Source organism: Marmota flaviventris, chromosome 6 (genome assembly GCF_047511675.1).
Source record: "Marmota flaviventris isolate mMarFla1 chromosome 6, mMarFla1.hap1, whole genome shotgun sequence".
Classification (NCBI taxonomy): domain Eukaryota; kingdom Metazoa; phylum Chordata; class Mammalia; order Rodentia; family Sciuridae; genus Marmota; species Marmota flaviventris.
The window spans coordinates 87,561,389-87,583,810 of record NC_092503.1 but is presented as its reverse complement, the minus strand read 5'-3'; the positions used below and the strand labels follow the sequence as shown (position 1 = coordinate 87,583,810).

Here is a 22,422-nt window from a genome sequence, read left to right as displayed (position 1 = left end):
CAGTGCCTAGTGCCCCGCTTGGAATGGGAGACCTGTGAAAACTTAAGAGTGTGGCACAAACACAGATATCTCAAAATCCCCCACCACACATGTATTAAAGGGAAGGATTCAGTTATGATGTGTGGGATTTGTCCTGACTTCTACCTCCCAAACCAGACCATCATCTTGGACTTGAAGAATGCTATCCAGGATGAGGAATGAGGGGGAATCCAGAAGTCAACAGTTGAACATAAAGAATCAAAAACAGAAAAAGAGGTACACAGGAGAGAAGCCTCAGAATGGAAAAGAAGTAAACAGAGACGGGAATCCTGGGGAGAAAGTGGGGTACCTGCCTTAACAATGAAATAATAAAGAGCTGCTGTGAGGGTTTGCCTGGGAAGTCCTGTTGTGTGTGAGATGTCAGAATTGCCACCTCCCAACCCCATCTCCTTAAGAGAACTTCAGTGAAACCCTAGTTGGCTTTTCCAGGATTATTGTTATTATCATTATTATTACTTGGTGATATTTGTGCCTTTTTAGGCTTTGTCACTCTGTGGAAATTGTCCTCCAAGGTGGCCCAGAGTGGCTGTGCTGCTTTGTTATTCTGCATCATGAGAGAGTATGCTATGATTTGCAGACTTTGTGCAACAGAGAGAAGGGAAGAGTTTAAGAAATTGGATTTAGAAGTAAATCAGATAAGCTGATGCACAATTATGGGAAAGGCTGAAATTAAAAATCTGGAAAATGGCAAGTATTGCTTAGAATATGAAGGAACTGGAATGTTCATTCATTCACGGTGAGCTGTACTTTGGTATAACCACTTTGGGAAAATATTTGGCAGTAGTGGCTACACAGAACATACATATGCCCTATAACTCAGTAATCACCTCCTAGGTGAATGCTCAACCAGAGTATGTACATATGTGCACCAAAAAGCATAAACTATTCATCATAGCTTCAAACTGCCCAGCAGCAGGATTCATAATTATAGTATAATCAAGAATGGAATTCTATATAGTAATTATCATGCACCATCTACACCTATACATGGCAAGAGAGCTGATTCTTCAAAACAGAACACTAAGTGGAGGAAGTTAGACACAGAGTTCAGGCTCTATGATCCTGCCCACATCAAGCACAGACATAGCTCAAACATACCAGTGGGGTTAGAGGCTGGGATGGACATCACCTTGGTGGAGGGGCTGGTGTCAAGAGAAAAAAGGCGGTCTTGTGGATGTTGATAGTGTTTTATATCTTCATCTGGATGGTATTTTACATGGATGTGTTTAGTTTGTGTGTACTTTCTGTGTGTACTTCTTGGCATATATAGCATGCTTTAGTAAAAAGTAAAACCTAAAGGATGTTTAAATTTTGCCATATTTTTATACTGCCTTTCCATATAAAACCACACTTCTTTTGTGAAAATACTGAGTAGCATTGGAAATAAACACTAAGTTATTGTGTACCCATCAAACCCTGATACTAAGAACCAAAAAATATCATTAATCAAGGAACTTGGGAACTGGAATTATCTGTCCATAAAGATACCAACATCAGAGATCATTTAACATTTTTGTTTCTCCTACAGCAAAGCAAAGATTAAAAGCAAAGCTTAAATAGTATCATATTACAAATGACAAGTTCAGTGCCTGGACCTATCTTTAGTTATAAGGGCTGTAATTATGTGGTCCAAGCAGTGAGGCATGCATTTATCAAGACAATATATCGAGTTGAGCCCGAATGATCTTGCCATTCTGTACCTGAGGGCTTGGGTTGGATGGTATTCTCCCAAGTCTTGTGGTCCCAGGGGTGGTTTGTTGAAATGAGATTACTTTTAAGGAAACCAAATGAACAGCTAATGTTGGTTAACATCTTTTGAGTATTTGCTTTGTGCCAGGCCCTTTATTAAGCAGAGTTAACTGAGGAGAGAGGAGAAGCTGGTACAAATTACTAGGCTCTAGTGGTCTGAGCCTATTGATATGTTGATACTACATATCAATGCAAATCAGAAGGATTCTTTAGAAGATTGTATTACTTTTCCTTGGTTTCCAACCTTTGAAGTAGGTAGTATTATATTTTAGAGAAAGCAAAGTCATAGAAGGATTAATTAATTTGTTCAATATCACACAGTTAAAAAGGGACCTAGCCAGAATTTGAACCCAGATAGACAAACTTCAAATGCTGAGGCATCAGCAATTAGACCATGCTGTCTGAGTAGTGATGGCTTGGTTATGGTTTATGTTACCACATCCAACGAGGACAAAGGCAAGCCTCAGTGCAAGGGTAAAAGGATCTATATGTTGGAGGTTGATTAAGACCATGAATAATGTCTAGATTGAGGAGCCTCGGACCTCTAGTAATTGTTCTGCTGGAAGATTTTTAAAATAACCCAAATTCATTTAAAAGTCTAGCATAGTTTCTTACAAACCAAAAGTCTCCATCCTAATCAACTAGATACATCTGAATACTAAGTAACTATTTTAAGCTATTCTACCTTATTTGAAGAGTTTTTAATCAGTATTCTGAGAAAATATACTTAAGTTTTTCATAAAATTCCTTTATGACCTTTTTAATAATATGAATGTATTCTTTCCCTCATCAACAAACATTTAAAATATATTTCTTTCATATTAGTGGCATTTTATGTGCCTGTTAAGTACCATGTGGAAATAATCAAGTCCCATTATGAACCCAAAGCAAATTCAACATCAATTTCAAAGCAATTTACCCACTGAGCGTCTGCATCTGTGCACTTTTTGACTTACAGTTTAACTTTTTACAAACCTTTTACTTTTGAGTCCACTTCTCTGACATAGGTTACTTGGTTTGCCAGGATCTGGACTACACTGAGTTTAGAGCCCTGGGCAACAGCACTCACTACACCAGGTGGCCAGCCCTGGGTGACATTTGAAGTCATCAGAGGCTTATTGTTTTCTGGCTGATGATGAACTTTCTCTCCTTCCTTCTAGGACTTTCATCGAGTTTTTCAGATCACTCAGGTTCAGGTTGGGGAATTGTTTTAGTAATATACAGAACTAATGCAGATTCTCCAAGCACCTCATTCTCTTTCAGACCCTTGGCCAGGAATATCTGGTTCCCTTGATCGAGTAAGTAGAGATTGGCTTCCTGGCAATGTCCAACTTATTTTCTCCTCTCATCCCTGACCTTGAGTTCAGGTCAAGGCAATGCAGAGGCCTGACAAAGGAGACACTAATGAAAAGAAACAGAAATCCTCCTTTGGGGACTGAACACCTGAGTAATGACTGAACTGGCTTAAAATCACTTGAGAAATGAATTTGTTGGGATGAACCCAACTAATATGTATAACCATAAAGCTCTAAAAAAAAGTAAGTAAATTAAAAAGTCAATATGTCATAATACATTTAGAAGAATAAAAATACATTGAATAATAAATGATGTGTTAAATAATAATAAAAAATGACCTGAGAAGATAAGTATTGAAGAAAAGATATCAAAGATTTAAATGTAGGGCACCTCAGAACAGACCAACCAGACACCTTCTTGAAAAAAAGGACACAGTAGCATCAGCTCATGTTTTTAGTGCAATTAACTTGCAAACTATGCCTACCTAAAGGGGAGGGCTCGATGCCCCAGGCACTGGCCTCTAGCCTGCTGTGTTGGCTCAGGGCCCTCCCTCTTCAAGTTAAGTTTGAAAGGCACCATGGTCACTTGCAAAGGTCTTTACCTCATTTTCAGTGTGTCCCTCTTCGATTTCCACAGTCTGCATCCTCTGAGCAGCTCATTGTCTGCTGATGTGCTCTCTCTGACTATACCATAGACACCTCATCTGCTCCAGCTCTGTCACAGCCAGTTGGTCTTCCACGTCTGTGCTTCACTCTGCCTAGATTCCATGCATACCTAATTCTGTCCTGCTAAAAAGTAATTGTCTTTCAGAAACTAGGTCTCCTTTTTGAAATAAATCCAACAGTGCTGCTAAAGGAATGTAGAAAATGACATTTTTTCCAAGAACTTAGTATTAGGACAGATGAATGTTTTCAAGGAATAACACTTCCTGGTTAAAGAAGTAGTAGTTCATTTTTTTTCCCATTATAAAAACAACTCATGATCCCTCCATTGGGAAATGACAGGGAGAATAATGCTATGCTGAGCCCCGCACATGGTTATTCATTCATCCATTCAGTCCTGGGAGTAGAGCGGTAAACAAGATAGATGATCTCTCTGCTTCTGAGGCAAATAGGCAATAAACAATTAAATAAATACAAGAGTTATAGATAGCATGTCATTTGAGGAAATAATGCAGCACTGAGGGATAGTGTGATGCTGTGGGGTCTACTATGGAGAGAGTGTTTAAAGTGGCCCCAGAGTGCAGCATTGAAAATAAAACCTGAATGAGGACAAGGGGTAAGTCCTGCAAAGACCTAGAGGAAGAACACCTGGGCAGAAGGACAAAGAGGCACAAAGATCCTGAGATAGGAATGCACTTGGTTTTCTTGAAGAACATAAACCTGGCCAGTATTGTGTGCTAGAGGTCAGTGTGATAAGAGCCTGCATGCCAGTAAGAGGAGGGGTAAGAAGGACAGGCAAGATCAAGGTCATGAGAGCATGTAGGTGATAGAAATTAGCTCCACTCTTACTTTCGGTGCAATGCGGAGCCCTTGGAGAGTTTAAGCAGGGAGTGAAAAAATGTAATTCATGTCATGAATGATCACTTGGTTGTGGTGTGGATAATGGATTATATGGGAGCAGAGTGGAACACTTAGAGGGTATTCCTGAATTTCAGGCAGGAGATGATGATGGCGTTGATGCCTGTAATGGAGAGAGAAGAGCATGGTTCTATTTTGGAGGGATAGCTGGTAGGAATTGTGATAGATATAGGAGACGAGAAAAATATAGGACAGAGCAAAACTGAGGGTGAACAAGTAGATGAGAAACTGTAAAATTTACTGAGATAGTAAGACTTTGTTTATTCCTCAGAATGGCCCTTTGAGGTGAGTCCTATTAGACCATTATACTTATACCCATACTAGCTACTTTCTATGTGGCTCTATATATCTAACTTGTATCTATCCTATTTTCTACCTATATCTGTTATAACACAGAGATAAAGCCCTCGCCCTATAGAGTAACTTGACCAAGGACACACAATTAGAAAACAGTGGGCAGGGGTTTGAACTGTTTGGCCTGAATCCAAGGTCCTTATCTTAATCACCTTTTTAAGATTGCATTTTTTCTTGTTAGCCAGAAGCTATTATTGTGAACATTTTTATTTATTTTTCTTCAGCCATAAGATATATTTCAGTATTTTAATATAGACCATGTTATATAGCTTTATAAATTGTCTTACTCATTTGCTATTTTGAGTGTCATTAAATACTTTATAACATCACCTTCTATGCAAGTTATCTTTTAAATGATTCTTTTCAAGAGAATAAGACTTTGAGTGTGAATGTGTGGGGAAAGAAACAGGTATGTGGCCTAGGAAAGTTTCTTGGGGCAAGGGAGGCTGTTAGGGGGAGTGGGGATGGAGGAGGGGGGTGGCTGTAAATGCTTTTCTCAGTATGTGTTTCTCTAAGATCTTAATTGAAAATTGCTATATATATTTGAAAAAAACTATGCTTTTAGTATAAAGCATCCTGTTGCAAAGCATTATATTTATTAGTAAACTATTTTAAGAGGTAGTCTTATTCTTTAAAATAACCATCATGAGCTAGGAGTATATAGCTCAGTGGTAGAGTGCATACTTAGCATGCTTGAAATTTTCTGGGTTCAATTACACACACACACACACACACACACACACACACACACACACACACACACCTACCTCCAAACCTTCAATATCCTCTAATAGAATCTTTAGGTCACAGCACCAAGTGCCTAAGTATTTCACCTGTTTTTCTGTATCTAGTTTTGAATTAAGATAGGTATTCTGCCTCTGTTTTATTCTGGCTCCTTGATAAATCAAGCTAATAACACTAGTAATAGTTGTTTGGGGCTGTGTTACCTGGAATGTGGAGAATAAAGCCAAGAGGAATTTTAAAATCTGAGTTTTATTTGGGTACAAACTCAGAGGAGTCAGAGTGAGGATGAAGGGAAGCTGCAGTATCTGATAGGAATCAGTGGGATGAGAAAGACCTCCTGGATCCTGACTGGTGGCAGCTGTGACTGGACACAGCTGGTCATTTAGTAGGTCTACTAGGGCTTTCCCCAACAGGTCACATGGAGAAATTGCTTCGGAGTGACCCAGGGATGCAGAAAGGAGGGGGTTTAATCTGCCTGGCTCCCTCTCATCCCTTTCCCCTGGATCAGAATCTGCTCCCACCTTCAGATTTCATCAGGAGGCACCTGCAGTGGCTGTCAGGGGTATTTGGCTCTGCTGCCTGGAGTGGTCATGGGGAGGGCCTTGTATTCTTAGCAACAGGGCTCTGGGGTGGGGTGAGGATCTATGAGGGGAGGAGATCATCTGAAGAGGCAGATAACGTTTGTGTCTGATATATCAGAATGGCATTTTGCTGAATACTATGCTTATATTATCTTATTGAAACCTCATTGAGGTAACTATTATTAATCTCACTTTAGAGAGAAGAGCATTTAAATAAGTGGTAGACTGAGATTTTTAGCTAAGCATTTGGAACCTAGAGCCCACACCTGACCCAGTATACTTTTCTTTCAAAAGCTCTGAAAGAGTTGAAAGAGCTTATTCCAGTGATGAAATTCCAGGGCTGTTCTGGGAAGAATATATCATGGACTGTTTGGAGAAGCAGGGGTGGCAAATGGTCTGCCAGGGATCCAGGGATCTTAGGGGCTTGAACCCTCGGGGAATACATGCCTCTTTCTATGATTGCTAACTTGCCCTTACTCTGTGTGGAAGCCTCCCTTCCTCTTTACCTTTAACCAGTGCACAATAGCAGCCTTCTGACACTTTCTGTGCCTTCTCTGACCCTGATTCTACTCACAGCATCCACTCAGATGCTACTGGTGGTACACTGTGCCTGTGTCCTAGTTTTCTGTTTCCACGTATCCCCAGGGAACACTGGTCCAACATAGTAGGTAAGATGCAAACAACAGAAAACAACTCTATTAAATTCTATTAAAAATGAATTCATTAGAAACTACAGGTAGATCATAAGAATCCTATTTGATATTTATGGGACTTATGAATCTCCAGAAGTTTCTAGGAGCAGATTTTGGGTATATATCAGCCCTGGAATGTTCTCTTTCTTTTGTGCCTTTGTATAACCTGGTCTGAAATTCAAAGCCCTGGAAAAAGAGGGTGTGACTGGCCAAGTGTAAGTGAGATACCAGCCCTTAGATGTGCCAGACTATAACAGGAAAATTAGTCAAGAAGCCTTAAGTAATGTCTAGATTCACTTTCCCACCACGGTTGTAGACAATTGGGTAGAGAAGTACATGGGAGGGTATTAGAGCAGGATAAGGAATTGGGGGATGACTGTTGGGTGGACCAAACATGACAAATATTTCGAATGTCTTTTTCTTCTTTGGCTAGTCACTGCACAGGACTCATTGCTTGTTGGCTACTCTATCAATGGGATAACTGTGGCCAGCCTTGGTTATTTTCAAAGTGTATATATATATATATATATATATACATTCATATTATATATAAGATATATATAATATATAAGTGACTTTGAAATTAACCACTATTTTGAATTACCTATGCCATGACTTCCTTCTGTTTGCACATCCTACCACTTATCGTATTACAGCCTCTTATCAGACAATACTTTGGCACCATATTTCATTATTTACAAATACTTCTTTAGTCTCAGTCTTTTATTTACTACTGTGGCAGGTGCTATAAGAGAAAAACACTGGCTAAGGGGCTGGGGTTGTGACTCAGCGGTAGAGTGCTTGCCTAGCACGCACAAGGCCCTGGGTTTGATCCTCAGTACCACATAAAATAAGTGAATAAAATAACGGTATTGTGTCCAACTACAACTAAAAAATAAACATTTTTTTTTAAAAGAAAAACACTGGATAAGATGTGATTATTTCTTTCTGATTAAAATTGAATATAGGAAACTATATAAAATCACACAGATAAAGGAATATAAGGAAGGCATAATCAAAGATAAAAAGTATGTCTATATGTATGAGGGTAGCTTGGTTGAGAGTATAACTTGTATAGTGTACAAAGAGCTAGTGAAAACTTAAATCCTAAAAGAATATATTTGATTTGGGAAAGAGATGAATTTGTGGTGCGATTGCTAGCTGATCTATGTCCAGGCTATCTTATTTTAAATTACAATTTTTGTTTTTCATTTGTTCCAAAAGATAGGACAGAGATTGATTGAGTCACTATCTCTTCTTCTGCATGTCCCAGGGTCATTCCCCTTGGCCACATAGTCCTGCTAAGAAGCCCTGCAGGGAAGAGCTGCTTCTGTCATTTGTAAATGTCCCAGGCCTGGCCCACCTGTCTACTGCTATCTTTCCACTGTTAATGTCATGAAGTGCCTCAGGCAGCATAAATAACTTTATTACTAAGCTGTAAAGTAGAGCAAGTTATTAATATTGTATGAATTACATTCTATTCCACCCTTTTCCTCTAATGGGAAGAGACCTCACTATATTCGAGAAAGTATTTTCTTAAAACTGCTGAGTAGCATGTATTGAATGAACTGAATTAGAAAGTCCCATTGCTGCTGGAAATTTTGATTGCAAGCTTGTTTTAATAAGTTCAGCTTTGCTTCTGAGGTCCTCATTTTCTTTAGGAATTCAATTGACTAAGGCAGCCTAACTCTCAGCAGTAACTACAAGAAATTAGATTTTACTGTGAAGTATAAACAGGCCTGCAATTGATGATATGACACTCCGAGCATTATCAAGAGGCTTGTGGACTGCTTTGTTGTGGGAGGTAATTGACACTGAAAGCTTTTGAAAATTGAGGTTTACAGGAGCAGGCCCAAGTCAATGATGTTTTGTTTTATCCAAGGTATTTGAATAAGACATTAGTTGGCATGTTCTAATACCATGGTATAAAGCCCAAGTTTAGAAAAGATATTAGCTTCCTTTGCAGTAAGCAGAAGTTAAGTTAGAAAGGATAAAAATAAAATTCCCTCCAGATCAGTGTGATTGCTCTTTAAGGAAAGAGGGTTCTACAAAAATAACAACTTCATTTGATGTGGGTTTATTTCTCATGGGCCATTTAATAACCACATGTTAAAGTTTCTCCTTTTTTGCTGTTTGAAAATTGAAACTCCTTCCTATCCTTTTTATAAATTGATTTAAAAACAAAACCTTCTACAAAACTCTAGACACTGGGATACTGGGTTTTTTTTTCCCCCTACCAGCTCACATGATCTTCAGCCTTGATGTCCCCAGGACAAGAAACACTTGACTGGTGCTATCAATTTACCCACCCTCTCCCACAGGAGGCCCAGGGAGTGTTTGATTCCTCTTCTCTCTAGCTTAAGAAAGAATCCTGGAATGCAAATGAACAATGTGTCACAGGAATAATCATAAATTTGATGTAATTTGTGGACTAAAGTAATAATTTTCAAGTATCCCCATTTTATTATTAGTAACAAGCCAGTGATACACTTCCAAGTGATGGTGACCTACCAGGTATCTTCACACCTGGCCCAGATCTGCTGCATTCCCCATCTGATTGAACATGGATGAATCACTTAGTTAATTCTTCTGTGCTTTACCCTCCTGACTTTTAGGCTTCTTCTAGTTCTAAAATTCTACAAGTACTGTCATCAGCAGGAACCAAACCAAATGAGGTTATTCTCTGTATTTTTATATCATGCTAACATAAGAAATTTCTTTACTTATTAAGTTTTACAGTTCTTCCAGTGCCAAATTCTAAATTTGGTAATGGCACAGAGAGACGATTTGGAGTACAAAGCTATTCTCACTGGCATTTAACTAAAGGGTTATGGCTGTTCCTTTAAAAATATTTTAACCTTCTTTAACATTGGATCTGTCAACCACTACTGCATAATGAATGCAACTATATTATAATATAAATATTAGTGTGATAGATATATAAAATTTATACATAAAATCCATTCTAACCACTGGGACATTGCCTACAAATTCTGGGAAGTTCTGGACTATGATCTGGTTTATTCACTGTTCTATCCTTAAAGCCTGGCATGAAGGAGATATTCAATAATATTACCCAGTGACAACTTAATATATTAATAGGTATGTCTTTTATTTATTTTACTTAATTTTTTTTAATCCAAACTCTCTTTGTAACCTGTGAAAGAAACCCAACCTGAATGAACTTAAGCAAAAAGAAAAACATGCTGTTTGTATGGTCAGCCCCAGAATGAAAGGTGTGTGCCTGGCCTTACCAACAACACTGAGAGGCCAAAATGACAGGCTTTCTATCACAGTCTCTCAGTCCTTATTTGTTCCAGCGTCTTCCACAAGGTGACTCATGGACATAGGCAGCACTTGGTTCACATTTTGGTTTTCCCATCCCCTCCTTTCCGAGTTTCTGATTTTTAATGCTCTGTTCTGTTTTGTTTTGAACTTGATCTTACCTGCAAAATGCAGGGATCAGGGCAAAGTTCAGGAGGAGGTCTTTACCAAGGATTTGTTAGTTTATATTTAAAAATGGCTTCAAAAAGATGCTCTTAAACATTATATTGTCCCTTAAATTAATTTGTGAATTTGTTAATGTAAAACCAAGACTTTCATTTTATTTTGTTTTTCTTTGGTCTGAAACTTATTGAAAGAACCAAATCTCTCACGCCGTATTTCAACCATGATTTCATGAAGATTGGAGCACAGACTTTGGAGACCAATCTGAATGCAGAATCATTCCAGACGTTTAAAAATTTCCCCTTGATTATGTGTAGCGGTATTTCCCATAATTTGACAGGGTGTTTGTTTGTTTTGTCATTTTTCCTTTATCTGGTTTCCCCGGAAGCTTTCAGGATACATTCCACAAAAATAAAATTTTCATTTCTGCTATAATCATTTTATGTTTGTTTAATATTTAATGGAATTACATGCTTACAATAACTAGTAAAACTGGCATAAAGATGCGAGAATAAGTACGATAGACTTGATGGATATACAACTCAAGAGTGGGCAACTGAAGGATGCAGATATTTTGAGCGAAGCCAGCTAGCAGGAGTGTTTAGTGGGTCCCAGTACCAGCTGCTCTTCTTAGGAAGGAAACGAGGAGCATTTAATGCTCTGAGATTTGAGTTTAGCAAACATAACATCTGTCTTTGCATCTTCATAGTGTGTGGGAGGAACACACATGCACGTATAAAAACATATAATGCAGAATGTGGTAGATTGCATGAAGGATTTGCACTAGGAGAGCAAAGTACAAAATTCTGTCCAAGAGTAGAAGATAAATTGCAGCTGCTTCTTTAAGAAAAGTAAAACATGGGAAGAAAATGGCAACTACTAAAATTGGGATGTGAAAAAAAAAAAAAACAAAAAACATCACAGAGCTTGACCACTTTCAGTTGTTGGGGACCCTGGATTATTAAAGACTGAAGAAATGCAATATAAATTTATGAAAATTGTGATAATTTTAAATGTTTATATTTTACACCAGTAATAGACACAAAATGCTATTCAGAAGAAATCATAAGATTTATTTTAAAAAGCTATCTAAGCAGTAGAGCATGTTTAAATTGTGTGAATATAAATATCCTGTCAGTATATTCATGTGACTCTCTGTATGGTGTCATTTGGTGATAATGCCAAAAGCCTAATATTGAAGTGGTTATAAATGTTGAACCAAATGGCTCTCTGGGCATGCCTTCTTGCTCATATTCATGAGGATATGTATATTGGAGTGACTGCAAACTGAAAATGATTAGGGATAGATGATATGGATGGTGGATAAAGAACTACAAAAACAAAGCAACAATGGAAGATGAGACACATCAAGAAGGACCTTGCAGTTGAGCTCAGAATTCATAATGAGGGTGACTGATAGCTTTACAGTTTTCTTCTCTGGAAAAAAAAGCTATCAGCAGTGACAAGCCAATACCTGCATTTTTTCCTATTTTTTATATCACTTTCATATAAGACTGCATTCTGCTTCTGAAACTATTGAGTGAACTTAGAATTAAATACTAAAACATTGTGTACCCTTCAAGCTGGCTAACAAACATTGAGAAGTATTCTTATTTGAGTAACTTGGGATGTTGAATGAGCTAACCTTTAAGATGGAATTTGGGCTTATGCTGAATATGAAAAATGTTCACGAAAATGCTTGACACCGGGATTTGTACAAATTTTGATCTAGATAAAGCATCCTAGAATCCCACAGGTTCTGCTGTTCTTCTACAAGCTTCCACCATCATCACTCACTCTGACATAGACTACTAGGGATTTGGCCAGCAGTGTCTCTCCCTCCTCTGGCACCAGATCTTTACCCTGGCAGGTAGAGCTCACAGTGATAGATGTCATAAACATGCATAGCGCAAGCATAAAATGGTGTGTCTCAAGGAGAAAAAAATAGTAGGGAGAGTGATGCTGGTTGTCCAGAAATGTGATGATCAAGCTTATTTTCTCATCCTTGTTAGGTATTCCACACTTTTAAATGAAAAACATAGTACATGTTTAGAAACATTAGCAGGGAGAATAACTTTTAATTGAAGAAAGTACATCTGACAGTAAGTCACAGGTGAATTTTTAAGAGAAATGAATACAGCTATAATGAGCTCCTATAAAGTAGGGGAAAAAATCATGAGGTAGTTGACAGTTTCTCAAGCACTGAAACTTTCCTTTCAGCCCTGAGTCATAGAGTTTGATTTCTTTTCAGGCTTGGCCAGGCACTGACAAGGGTAACGTGTTGACTCTCAGCATGACTGACTGAATGAATTAAAGATGATTAAAAATATACCGACATGTCTAGGAACCATGCAAAGGTAAAATTGTTCGAAATTGTGATTTTTACTTATTTAATCTTGACTAATTTTATTTTTCATATGAAATTATAACATCTTATTTAAATGATAAATTATGGGACTTTAAAATTCAATTATTTATCAGAAAATAATAAAATATTGAAAAAGCCAGTGAAAAATGATAGATGGGGTAGAAGTAATGAAATATGAAGGTCAAACTTTGAGATCATCTTGTTAATGTTTAGATCCAGACACCTAAAGGAGTCCTGAGATGGCAATTTCATTGCCTTTGTTTAAAGGATGGAGTTGTACACCTGTCTCTATTACAACTTGTCTGTTTCAAGCTGAGAGTTTCTAGCTCTGCCCAGTTCTAAAATGGAGAATGCGTCTATTTTTTTATTAGACTCATAAAGGGATCCAAAAATCTTATTATAGATGTTTTCCTTCATTTATCCCTTTTCTAAGTTATTGTTTGATTGAGATAATTAAATTTTAATTATATTCTATATTGTGCCTGCCATTTACACACACTGCTTTACTCTATTTTTAGGTGAACATGGTAGTTCATCAAGGGAAGCAATTTTTACAATAACCCAAAATAAGTAATTTATTAGATGTGAACTGAATATATATAAATGCATAATATAAACACGTTTATAAAATGGCCATACATTATAAAATATTATATAGGGAATATTTATACAAATATTTCTATAATATCTATATAAATTATATAAACATGTGTGAAACAAAAGTCTTGCAAATCAAACTTTATTTTTACTACTAATAACATCCTCTGTCAGGGACCTATAGAATGTGTAGCGTTCCCAAATCAGTGTGTTGACATCATTCTGGCAGTCTGTTTTCATAAAATCATGTGAAGAAATACTGAGTCATCCAGCAAAAGTAATTCCCTCACAGGCCACCTCCTGGAACCAGGTTCCTGTCATGTGACCTCAGGATGATCCCATAGGCATGGGTATCAGAACTCTTTGGGCATCTGGTTGACTCTAGATGGGGTGGAGGGTTGTAGAATGGAACATCCCAAGCAGAAGAAATAGGAAACACGTCCCTGTCCAGCACGGAAGGTGCCAGCTGGTCCGTGGCATTGTGAGGAAGCCACTCTAGTACATGGTGGAGAGTAGGGCTGAGAGCACTACCCTACAATCAATTCCATTGCTTTCTTTCACAATTTAAAAAATGTCTTGGGGACTCTTAGATTGACAATTCCAGATCTTTGTGTGCCTTATTTTCTCTATTGGGAGAGAGAGTTTGATGAGCCAGTTCTGAGTGAAGTGGCCATGCCTGCACTAATCAGCTGTGGAAAGGGGGAATAAGAAACAGGATCTTTTGGTCCAGATATGACCGTTTCCCTCCCAAACCTCTTGCACAAAAGGGACAAATTCCAGCAGGCTAAGATCCTGTGAGTCAGGCAACCCCATAGATGGCATTTAATGGAGATAAAAATATCCTTAGGATTTGGGACCTTAGTTTTAAGTATTTGAAAGGCTGTAGTTCAAGGGACATTGATAAGTAAGAAGTGTTATCTGATTTTACTGGTGGAGAATCCAACAAATAAAAAGTTAAGTGATTTACTCAGTCAGACAGAGAGTTTGTAACAGATACAAAGTTATCCCACATCTTCTTCCTCCTGGTCCATAGCACCAAGTTGCTTATTCAATGCAATGGACTCAGAAACTTACTGGCATTAAAACTGCTTCCAAAGAAAAAAAAGCAAAGCAAACCCTCTACATAATCCTAGTTAATAAGATGTTTTCCAAAAAGCTGCATTCACTGCTGGTGAGGAGGCATTGCAGGGACTTGTTTGATCACTCTGGCACTGGTGCTCATACAAGACCAGCAGTCTGTAATTTCCAGTGACACTCCTTTTTCTTTTTTATTAGGCAGAAAAAGCATTTCCCTTCTTTCATCTTCAGAGATTTTTTGTGTGTCCTTTATAATTCCTCAAAGTGATTGAATAGTGGTTCTATAGTGACAGCAGTAAAGCAATTCGTGATCTTTCAAAAAGATGCACTGCAAGTAAAAATTATCACTCTGTGTTAACCAAGTAACATATGACACCTAATATATCTTATCCTGATCCTTATGTCTTTAAAATGTAGAAAACATCTTTATCCTTTTTTTTTTCAAAGAGCTAGCCAGCTTATGGCCAGTGGCATTTTGGGGAGCATTAACTGCCTTTGGTTGAGGCCATTAGCAGCTCCATTTCAAGCTTGACATTATTCTCTCTGAGTCTATGGAGGACTCTGATATAAAGGTTTTTTTTTTTTTTTTTAATAAACTAATAGAAAACAAGACAAAAGCCCTCAGCTTGTCTAAATCACTTTGATGACCATTGTACATTTGATGACTACATGAGAGCTCTGCAATGATGAGCAAAGTTTAAAAAGTGCCCATGTGTGCACATATTTGTGAATGTGCTTCATAACAGATGATTTAATCCAGGATATAGGTGAGAGTCCTTTCAGAAAAAGAAGGGTCCTGTAGAGATTGAAAGATAAGGAACTTAGCTAGTGATCAGGAAGGAAGTTAGCAACTCTGTTTTGTTAGGCATGTATATCTGGTTGTCATCTGAACTCTCTCAATTCTGCTTCAGAAGACTTAGTACAGTTTTATTTTAACTCCCCTCTGATGCTTATTCCTAGTACGTTGCTCTCCATTGAAATCATTTCAGATGTTTCAATGTTTTTTTTCTAAAACTTCCTGGATTTAATGTTACACTTGGTGTCCAAAAAGACAACAATCTACACAACTGTTACCTTAGTCCCACCCTGCAAAAAACTACTTCTGAATTTCAAGAATGAATTAGAGCTATGTCCTAAAATTATTCTCACAAATTAAGATTATCAAGCAAACATTTTTCTACCAAGGAAAGGGCCACACAGATTTGACATTTTTAGGGAGGAGAGGAGTGAGCTCTGAATCTGTTCTTAAGACTTTCCCTGCCCAAGAACCTTAGAGGAACCTGCTTGTCCCTTAGAGGAACCTGCTCCTCTTGCCCCTGGAAGGCTTTCCTTGGTGAGACCTGATAGTTCACTCTGGGGCTGTTATTTTGCTAGTTCTCTCTGAAAAAGCTCTTTTTTTCCAGGGCTGGGGCAATGGCTCAGTGGTAGAGCACCTGCCTTGTATGTGTGAGACACTGGGTTAGATCCTCAGCGCCACATAAAAATAAACAAATAAATAAAAATATTCTGTCCATCTTCATCTAAAAAAAACAAAAACTCTTTCTATGTAAATGGAGCAGAGAAAGAACTAGCATATGGAAGAAACCAGAGAGCTTGGCTGAAGTTGGTGGTAATTAGATGGGGGAAAAGGACAGTCAGTATAGATAATGAATGATTGTGTCAGGAAGAAGAGGGCTGATTCAAAAGGAAATAAAATGCTAATACCTCCAAAGCACTTCCCCCTCCTCTTACCTGTTTCCAAGGTTAACTGCCCCCAGGGAATCCTTCCTCCCATCAAGGAACTGTTAATGACTATCCCCTGGATAGATCTTTTCTTGCCATTGGTCACTCCAACTTTTGGTCACATAAGCAAGATAAGAGGAGGAAGGGGCATGAGAATAAAGGAAATCTGAAATCTTTAAAAGGGAGAATACATCCCCACTCCCTTGGGCACCAGCTTTGGACCCTCTCTTCTATGGCGGAATCTCTCTCTCTCTTTCCCTCCCTCCCTCCCTCCTATCCTTTAAATAAAACTTTCTTGCCTGGGTGTTTCTCGGATGTTTAATGTTCAACACCAGGGACAGAACCCAATCTTGATTCTCAAAACCAGTACCCTCTATGGGGGATCATCACCAAAATTAGTTCCTCTACACACACTCCACACACATCTTTCTGAGGTGTACCTTTCTATCTTTCTGGAGGACAATAATGGGCACCTGTTGGCTGATTAAATGCAGTTAGTGCAAGATGCCATTCTACATGACTTGAGTGATAGGATTCATGGCCTAGGTGGCTCCTAATCACCTGTCCTATGGATCAGGCATGTTGAGCTCTGCCAAAGCCATTTCTCACTATCCTATCCAAGCACATCTGGCATGAGTACACAGTGTCTCTAATCCCTGTCTGCCTTTCAATGTGTGGAGACAGCAAAAACTGTGAGATACTGGTCTGGGTCACTCCCCAGTGAATCTTAAAGGTTTCTTCCCCAACTCATCTCTTGACTGCCCTTATGGAGTATCCTGTGGTGACTGGTCAATCAAGCAGTGCTGAGCAAACACCCCAGTAACACATGCACCTCTGAATGAGCCATACTGCACTCTACTGTGTTCGCTCCTCTGGAGCACCCCATTCCCCTCCATGATCAGACTCTAGGGTTGAATATGGAGTGGTTCATAAGGAAATGCCTTTGCTCACATATTAAGCCTTTACAAGCCTATAGGGATTCTCCCCGTTGTTGTTTCTGTGCACCTATGTACTCTGCTAGCTTCTTTGACTGCAAATAGGGAGATTTATACCCACAGACCTCTGAAGATTACTTTGGCCCACAGTGAGCATAAACTCTTTAGTCCAGCCTTTATCCCTAGTGTTCTTCTGCTACCAACATGGTCTCAATTCCAACTCTCTAGATGATAGAGAATCATGGCCATCAGAGGGAAATATAAATTTTAATACCATTCTATAGCTCAGTCTGTTCTATAAAAAGAAGGAAATAGTCTGAGGTTTCTATGTGCAGATCTATGGACTTCTCACACCTTAAGAAACCCAAATTGCACCAAAAAATGTAAATTAGACTCAGCTATGATCTTCCATTCTAAGTGAGGCCCAATTTTCCCCCAAAAGTTCATTAACTAATAGGAGGCTCAACATAGACAGATGAAGATTCATTTCAAAAAGGGGTCTTATGTTTTCCCAGGGATTACAAGTCACATGGAAGGATGGATAATCAGGAGGCTTGTATCTTTTTCATGGCAATACATGAAAAAGCATATGAGTTATGACCACAGTTATGACCAGAGATCATGCATGGAAGGAGGGGCAGAAACTGCTAGATACTAGAGGCTCCAGCATCAGAAGACATCCCCTCGCGAAAGAGACAGTTCCTCAGTGCAGGATCCTGTACTCTTTCATTTGGTTTATGTTGTTTGTTTTCATGTTGCTCTTTAGAGGGGCACCTCATCCTCAAAAGTAATAGGAGATAATGTCTTATAATTTTCTGCATCCAGACCTGGCCAGATTATCAACTGGGAAAATGAAAAAAAAAAAAAAAAAAAAAAGGTTAAAATGTCCCATGCATGAGGTTTTGCTCAAAACAATGCTTCCCTTACTAAGCTTCTGCCAGATCTCTATCTCTCCAAAGCTTGCAGAGAACTAGTTTGAGACCAAAGGGGGGAAAAAGGTGTCACTTTTAAATTCAAGCCTCTGTGGAACCTAATTGGCTGACTACATTATCTGTTCTTAAACTCTACCATCCTTAAAAAAAAAAAAAAAAATTCCGCCCTAAACACTACATCTAGCATTTTCAACTGTAGAGGTCTGCCTTATATTAAGTCATAATGTAAAAATCTGATAGGCTCTATTTTAATTTCTAGAGGAGAGGTTAAATCTAATAAAGGCTTTAATAAACCTCTGTAGTGTTGCTTCTGATTTGTGGAGATCTACCTACAAAAAGCTACAAGGTCTCTGTTTCCTGTTTGATGTATGCATGATACACCTATGCATTGTATCATTGTCCATATATCATGTACATGGTATCAAGTGGCATGTGGATATGTGAATGCTCATAAGTTAAAATGTAAATGAAAAATATTCAAATACCTTTTATCTCACATGACTTTTAAAAAGTTCAATTTAAATTAAATAAACAAATGAGAATTAAAAAGTCTTTAAAATTATGAACTCAAAAGTTTTTCTAGGTTGTTAGGCAATTAATAGAGTGTTGATTTCTGTAAAATGTCTAGAATGTAATATCCATTGCTTCTAGGATTTTTCTTCAACAGGGAAGAGATGGTTAGTACTTTTAACTATACTTGTCTGGTATCTAGTTTTTTACAGTTAAAAATGAGCAAATTAGATTTAACATCAGTGGGATCAATCATAAATGTGTTTGTTACAGGAGACATATGATTAATTTACAAAGTTAAAGGGCTAAAACATCGACTACTAAATATAAAATCAAGTACTCTTATTAAATTTCATAAGGTAATATGTTAAAACATGTGTTTTTATAAATTGATAAATGGAAAAAGGTTTAAGATTGCTTTGTTTCTGTGTCTTCACTAAAAACAAGGTTACTAAGACTTAAGATTCTATCAGATGTAATTTTATATACAAAGAGTACAAAATATTTCAGTTGGGTTTCAATTGAAGTACCGTGAAAATAAAGTATTCCATCTTTTTAAAGTGGAACAATTTGTCTAAATTCAGAAATTTCATGAAGATTGCTTCAAAATATGAATTTAAAAACAGGTTAGCAGCTAGGAAAGAGATATAAGAAGGTTCTAGGTGTGGAAATATGTTTTAGTATGAAAGTAGAAGGAAAAATAAATGTTTCTGGATGAGAAAGTTGGTGTGGTATAAAGTAAAAAGTTGTAGAATTTCTAGTCTAAGTTACAGAAAGTTTGTGGAGAGTTTGTTTCAAAAAGTTTGTGTATAACTAAATTTGTTATATGTAAGTAGCATAATCAGGTAAAGCTATTCAAGGCTTTTCTTAAAGTCAAACATTAATGTACTGATATAAACCAAAGTTTAATGTATATGTTGAAGTAACTAGGATTTCTTTAAACATTAATCTGCCCTTATCTATCAAGGTAATATCTTGTGTTTGTTAAGTTTTATTATCTAGAGAAACTATTCTTAAGGGAATTAGTATTTGTAAAATTAGAATATTACACTACATTACTGAGTCTAAATGTTTCTTTAAGAGCTAAACTTGGTTAATATAAGAACGTCAGTGTAATCATGGCACTAGTACTTGCTTCTTTGTATACTAGAATTATTCTTATCTTCGAAGTATGAAAGTCTTGAAGATATAAGGTTTAGAAGAACATTTTATCAAGTTTATGTTCTTCAAACTAAAATTTAAAGTAAAAGTTTGGGATTATAAAAATCATGTTTCTTGGTTCATAGCTATTATACAAACGAAATATGTTTTTACTCTTATTAATTTCATTTTGTATTTTGCTTGTAAACTTTATAACTATTATCCGTTGGTGCCTTACAGAGGTACAACTTCTAATATAATAACCTGAGATAATAAGATATCATTTATAGGACAGACAGATGGTTGTAAGGCTAACTTCCAGTACTAATACTGACCTAATTAAATGGAAGAGGTAAATAATTGTAAAATTATAGACATTAAAGCCCAAACCTAGTACTCCTACTTTAAGACAGGTGAAGCTGGCTTGCTGGATGTTTAAGACAAAATTGGAGACTAAAGGAGTAAAAGAGCTAAGAAAGAAAATAGCAACTCAGGGTCACATGACTTCCACATCAGGGGGATTAATGAGACCCTGGAGATCAGAAAGCCAACCATTGCACATGCTGCAAAGAGAAGGGTCATGTAGAGGGAGACATTCCTGATGTTTTCAATGGAAGCTACATGATCAAGAAGACCCTGAGCCAGCCTGGCAGATGGCACTAGAGTGGCGAAGAGGCTGCTCAGAAGTTCCTGTGAGGGAATTCAGCTAATTCTTAATAATAGATAGGAACAAGATCAATTTGACCAGCTTGGTCTTAAACATCTAGCAAAACAAGTTATAACCAAAGTATAGCCATACCTGGGCATTTAAAAGAACAGAGGATAGTTCTTTTAATGTACCTTAAGATACATATGCAATCTGTACATGTGGAAAAATGAGAATTCATACCCCATTTGAATCAAATGTATGATATGTCAAGATCATTGTATTGTCATGAGCAACTAATAAAAGAAAAAAGATACATACTGTGTAAGCCACACAACAAGTAAGACTAGAGATATAAAATAGGAATTTCTAGACAGGAGTGTCTGATAGCTCTCAAAAGAGACTATTAGAATCAAAAGTTTGTTTTTTTGTTGTTGTTATTTTTAGCAAATTCAAGGCCTACAAATCTTCCTAACATTCAACATAAGACAGACTTGATTTGTTTGCTAGTATGACTAACTTACCTTAAGTAAAATAAAGGGATCTCTACTAAACACAGAGGTTATGCCAATAAAAAGGTATTTTACAAAAAAATCAGATGACATTAGATATCTTAAGTACATCTATGGGGACATCTGTAACATTATAGAAACTAAGTGTTGTATTTATATTCTTTAACTCTGGCAATGTAACTAATATCATTAAAGATTTATATTCCCAAAATAGAGGCCATGTCCTCACTGGCCTTGTTATAGGAACACTTCTTAGCACTTGTATCACCTGGTGAGAGATTACTGCTTTCTATCATTATTATGATATTCATTAACATGTTCCAGATGCTATGACATGTATTTTGTTTTAATCTCATTACAGTATTCATGTCTTTTTGTTTTTTTCATAGATGTACCCACCTCCCAGATGACTTTACAACCTGTTCTTTCTGAACCAGACTTTTACCAAGGACCCCTCGACTGACCCAAAACATTCCTAAAAAAGGGAAACCCAAACTGCTTGCCCAACATCACAGCCCAAAGCAGCCACAGTGGTCATTGCCCATTTCCAATGCTCATACTCCAAAGCACTTCCCCCTCCTCCTACCTGTTGTTGAAGTTACCTGACTCCAGGGAATTGTTCCTCCCAGCAAGGGGTTATTAATAAAAACCACCTGGATAGCTCATTTTCTGTCCTTGGTCACACCACCTTTTGGTCACATAGGCAAGATAAGAGGAGGAGGGGGCATGAGAAGAAAGGAGATCTGAAATGTATAAAAGGGGGAAGACAACCCCACTCTCTCAGGCACAAGTTTTGGATCCCCTCCTCTATGGAAGAATATCTCACCCCCGCTTCTATCCTTTAAATAAAACTTTTTGCTCTTGCCTGGATGTTTCTCAGGTGTTTAATCTTCAACACAGGGGGGCGAGGTGGGGACAGAACCTGATCCTGATTCCTAACACCAGTGTTAGTAATTTGTCTGTGGGTGTTCAGACAAATTATTAATCCCAACTCACCATAAATATTCCACAAGATTCAGGGGTAAAATTATTGCTTTCTGAGAACAGTTTCTTGTAGGGTACAAGCTGTGAGGGGTTGGCTTTTCACTGACAAATATTAGATGGTTCCCCAGGCTTGGAGGAGGAATGTCTCCCTGAGGAAGCCATTAATTCCAGGTTGAGCTAGCAGCACACCATTCCTAGGCTTTGGTCTAATTAAACTATACACATTTGGGTGGGGAGGAGATTCTGTAAAATAGAGTGCTGGCTTGCTGCACTAACAGTGCTGACACACATATTCTGAGTGTAGCTGATATGAATGGTGCTGACATAAACCTTCTCCTTGAGAACAGCTGCTGGAGATTCTTCCCCACCATCTCCCAGTGGGCTAGCCTGAAGCATTGCTTGGGCTGAGAGCTGAAATATCTTACATTGCAAATTAATCTCCTAATATAAAAAATTAACTTATTGATGTCTCAGTTACCTATTTCTTTCATGTGAGTAGCTACATAAATTAGGGCAT

At 37.7% G+C, this 22,422-nt stretch overlaps 1 protein-coding gene across 4 annotated transcripts in view; it reads left to right on the top strand.

Moving 5' to 3' along the window:
* Window positions 1-21,791, top strand: part of Ogfrl1 (opioid growth factor receptor like 1) — a 63,404-nt gene extending 41,613 nt beyond the window's left edge. For 3 of the 4 annotated variants that reach the window (XR_004618684.2, XR_004618683.2, XR_004618685.2), the window contains exons 8-9: window positions 12,734-12,839; window positions 21,311-21,791. Coding sequence is in view for 1 of the 4 variants with exons in the window: in XM_027928076.3 (XP_027783877.2) it covers window positions 21,311-21,331 (21 nt within the window). In the remaining 3 variants the exon portion in view is untranslated. The remainder of the gene's footprint in view (window positions 1-12,733; window positions 12,840-21,310) is intronic. The other variant, XM_027928076.3, reaches the window with a different exon arrangement.
* Window positions 21,792-22,422: the final 631 nt, after the last annotated feature.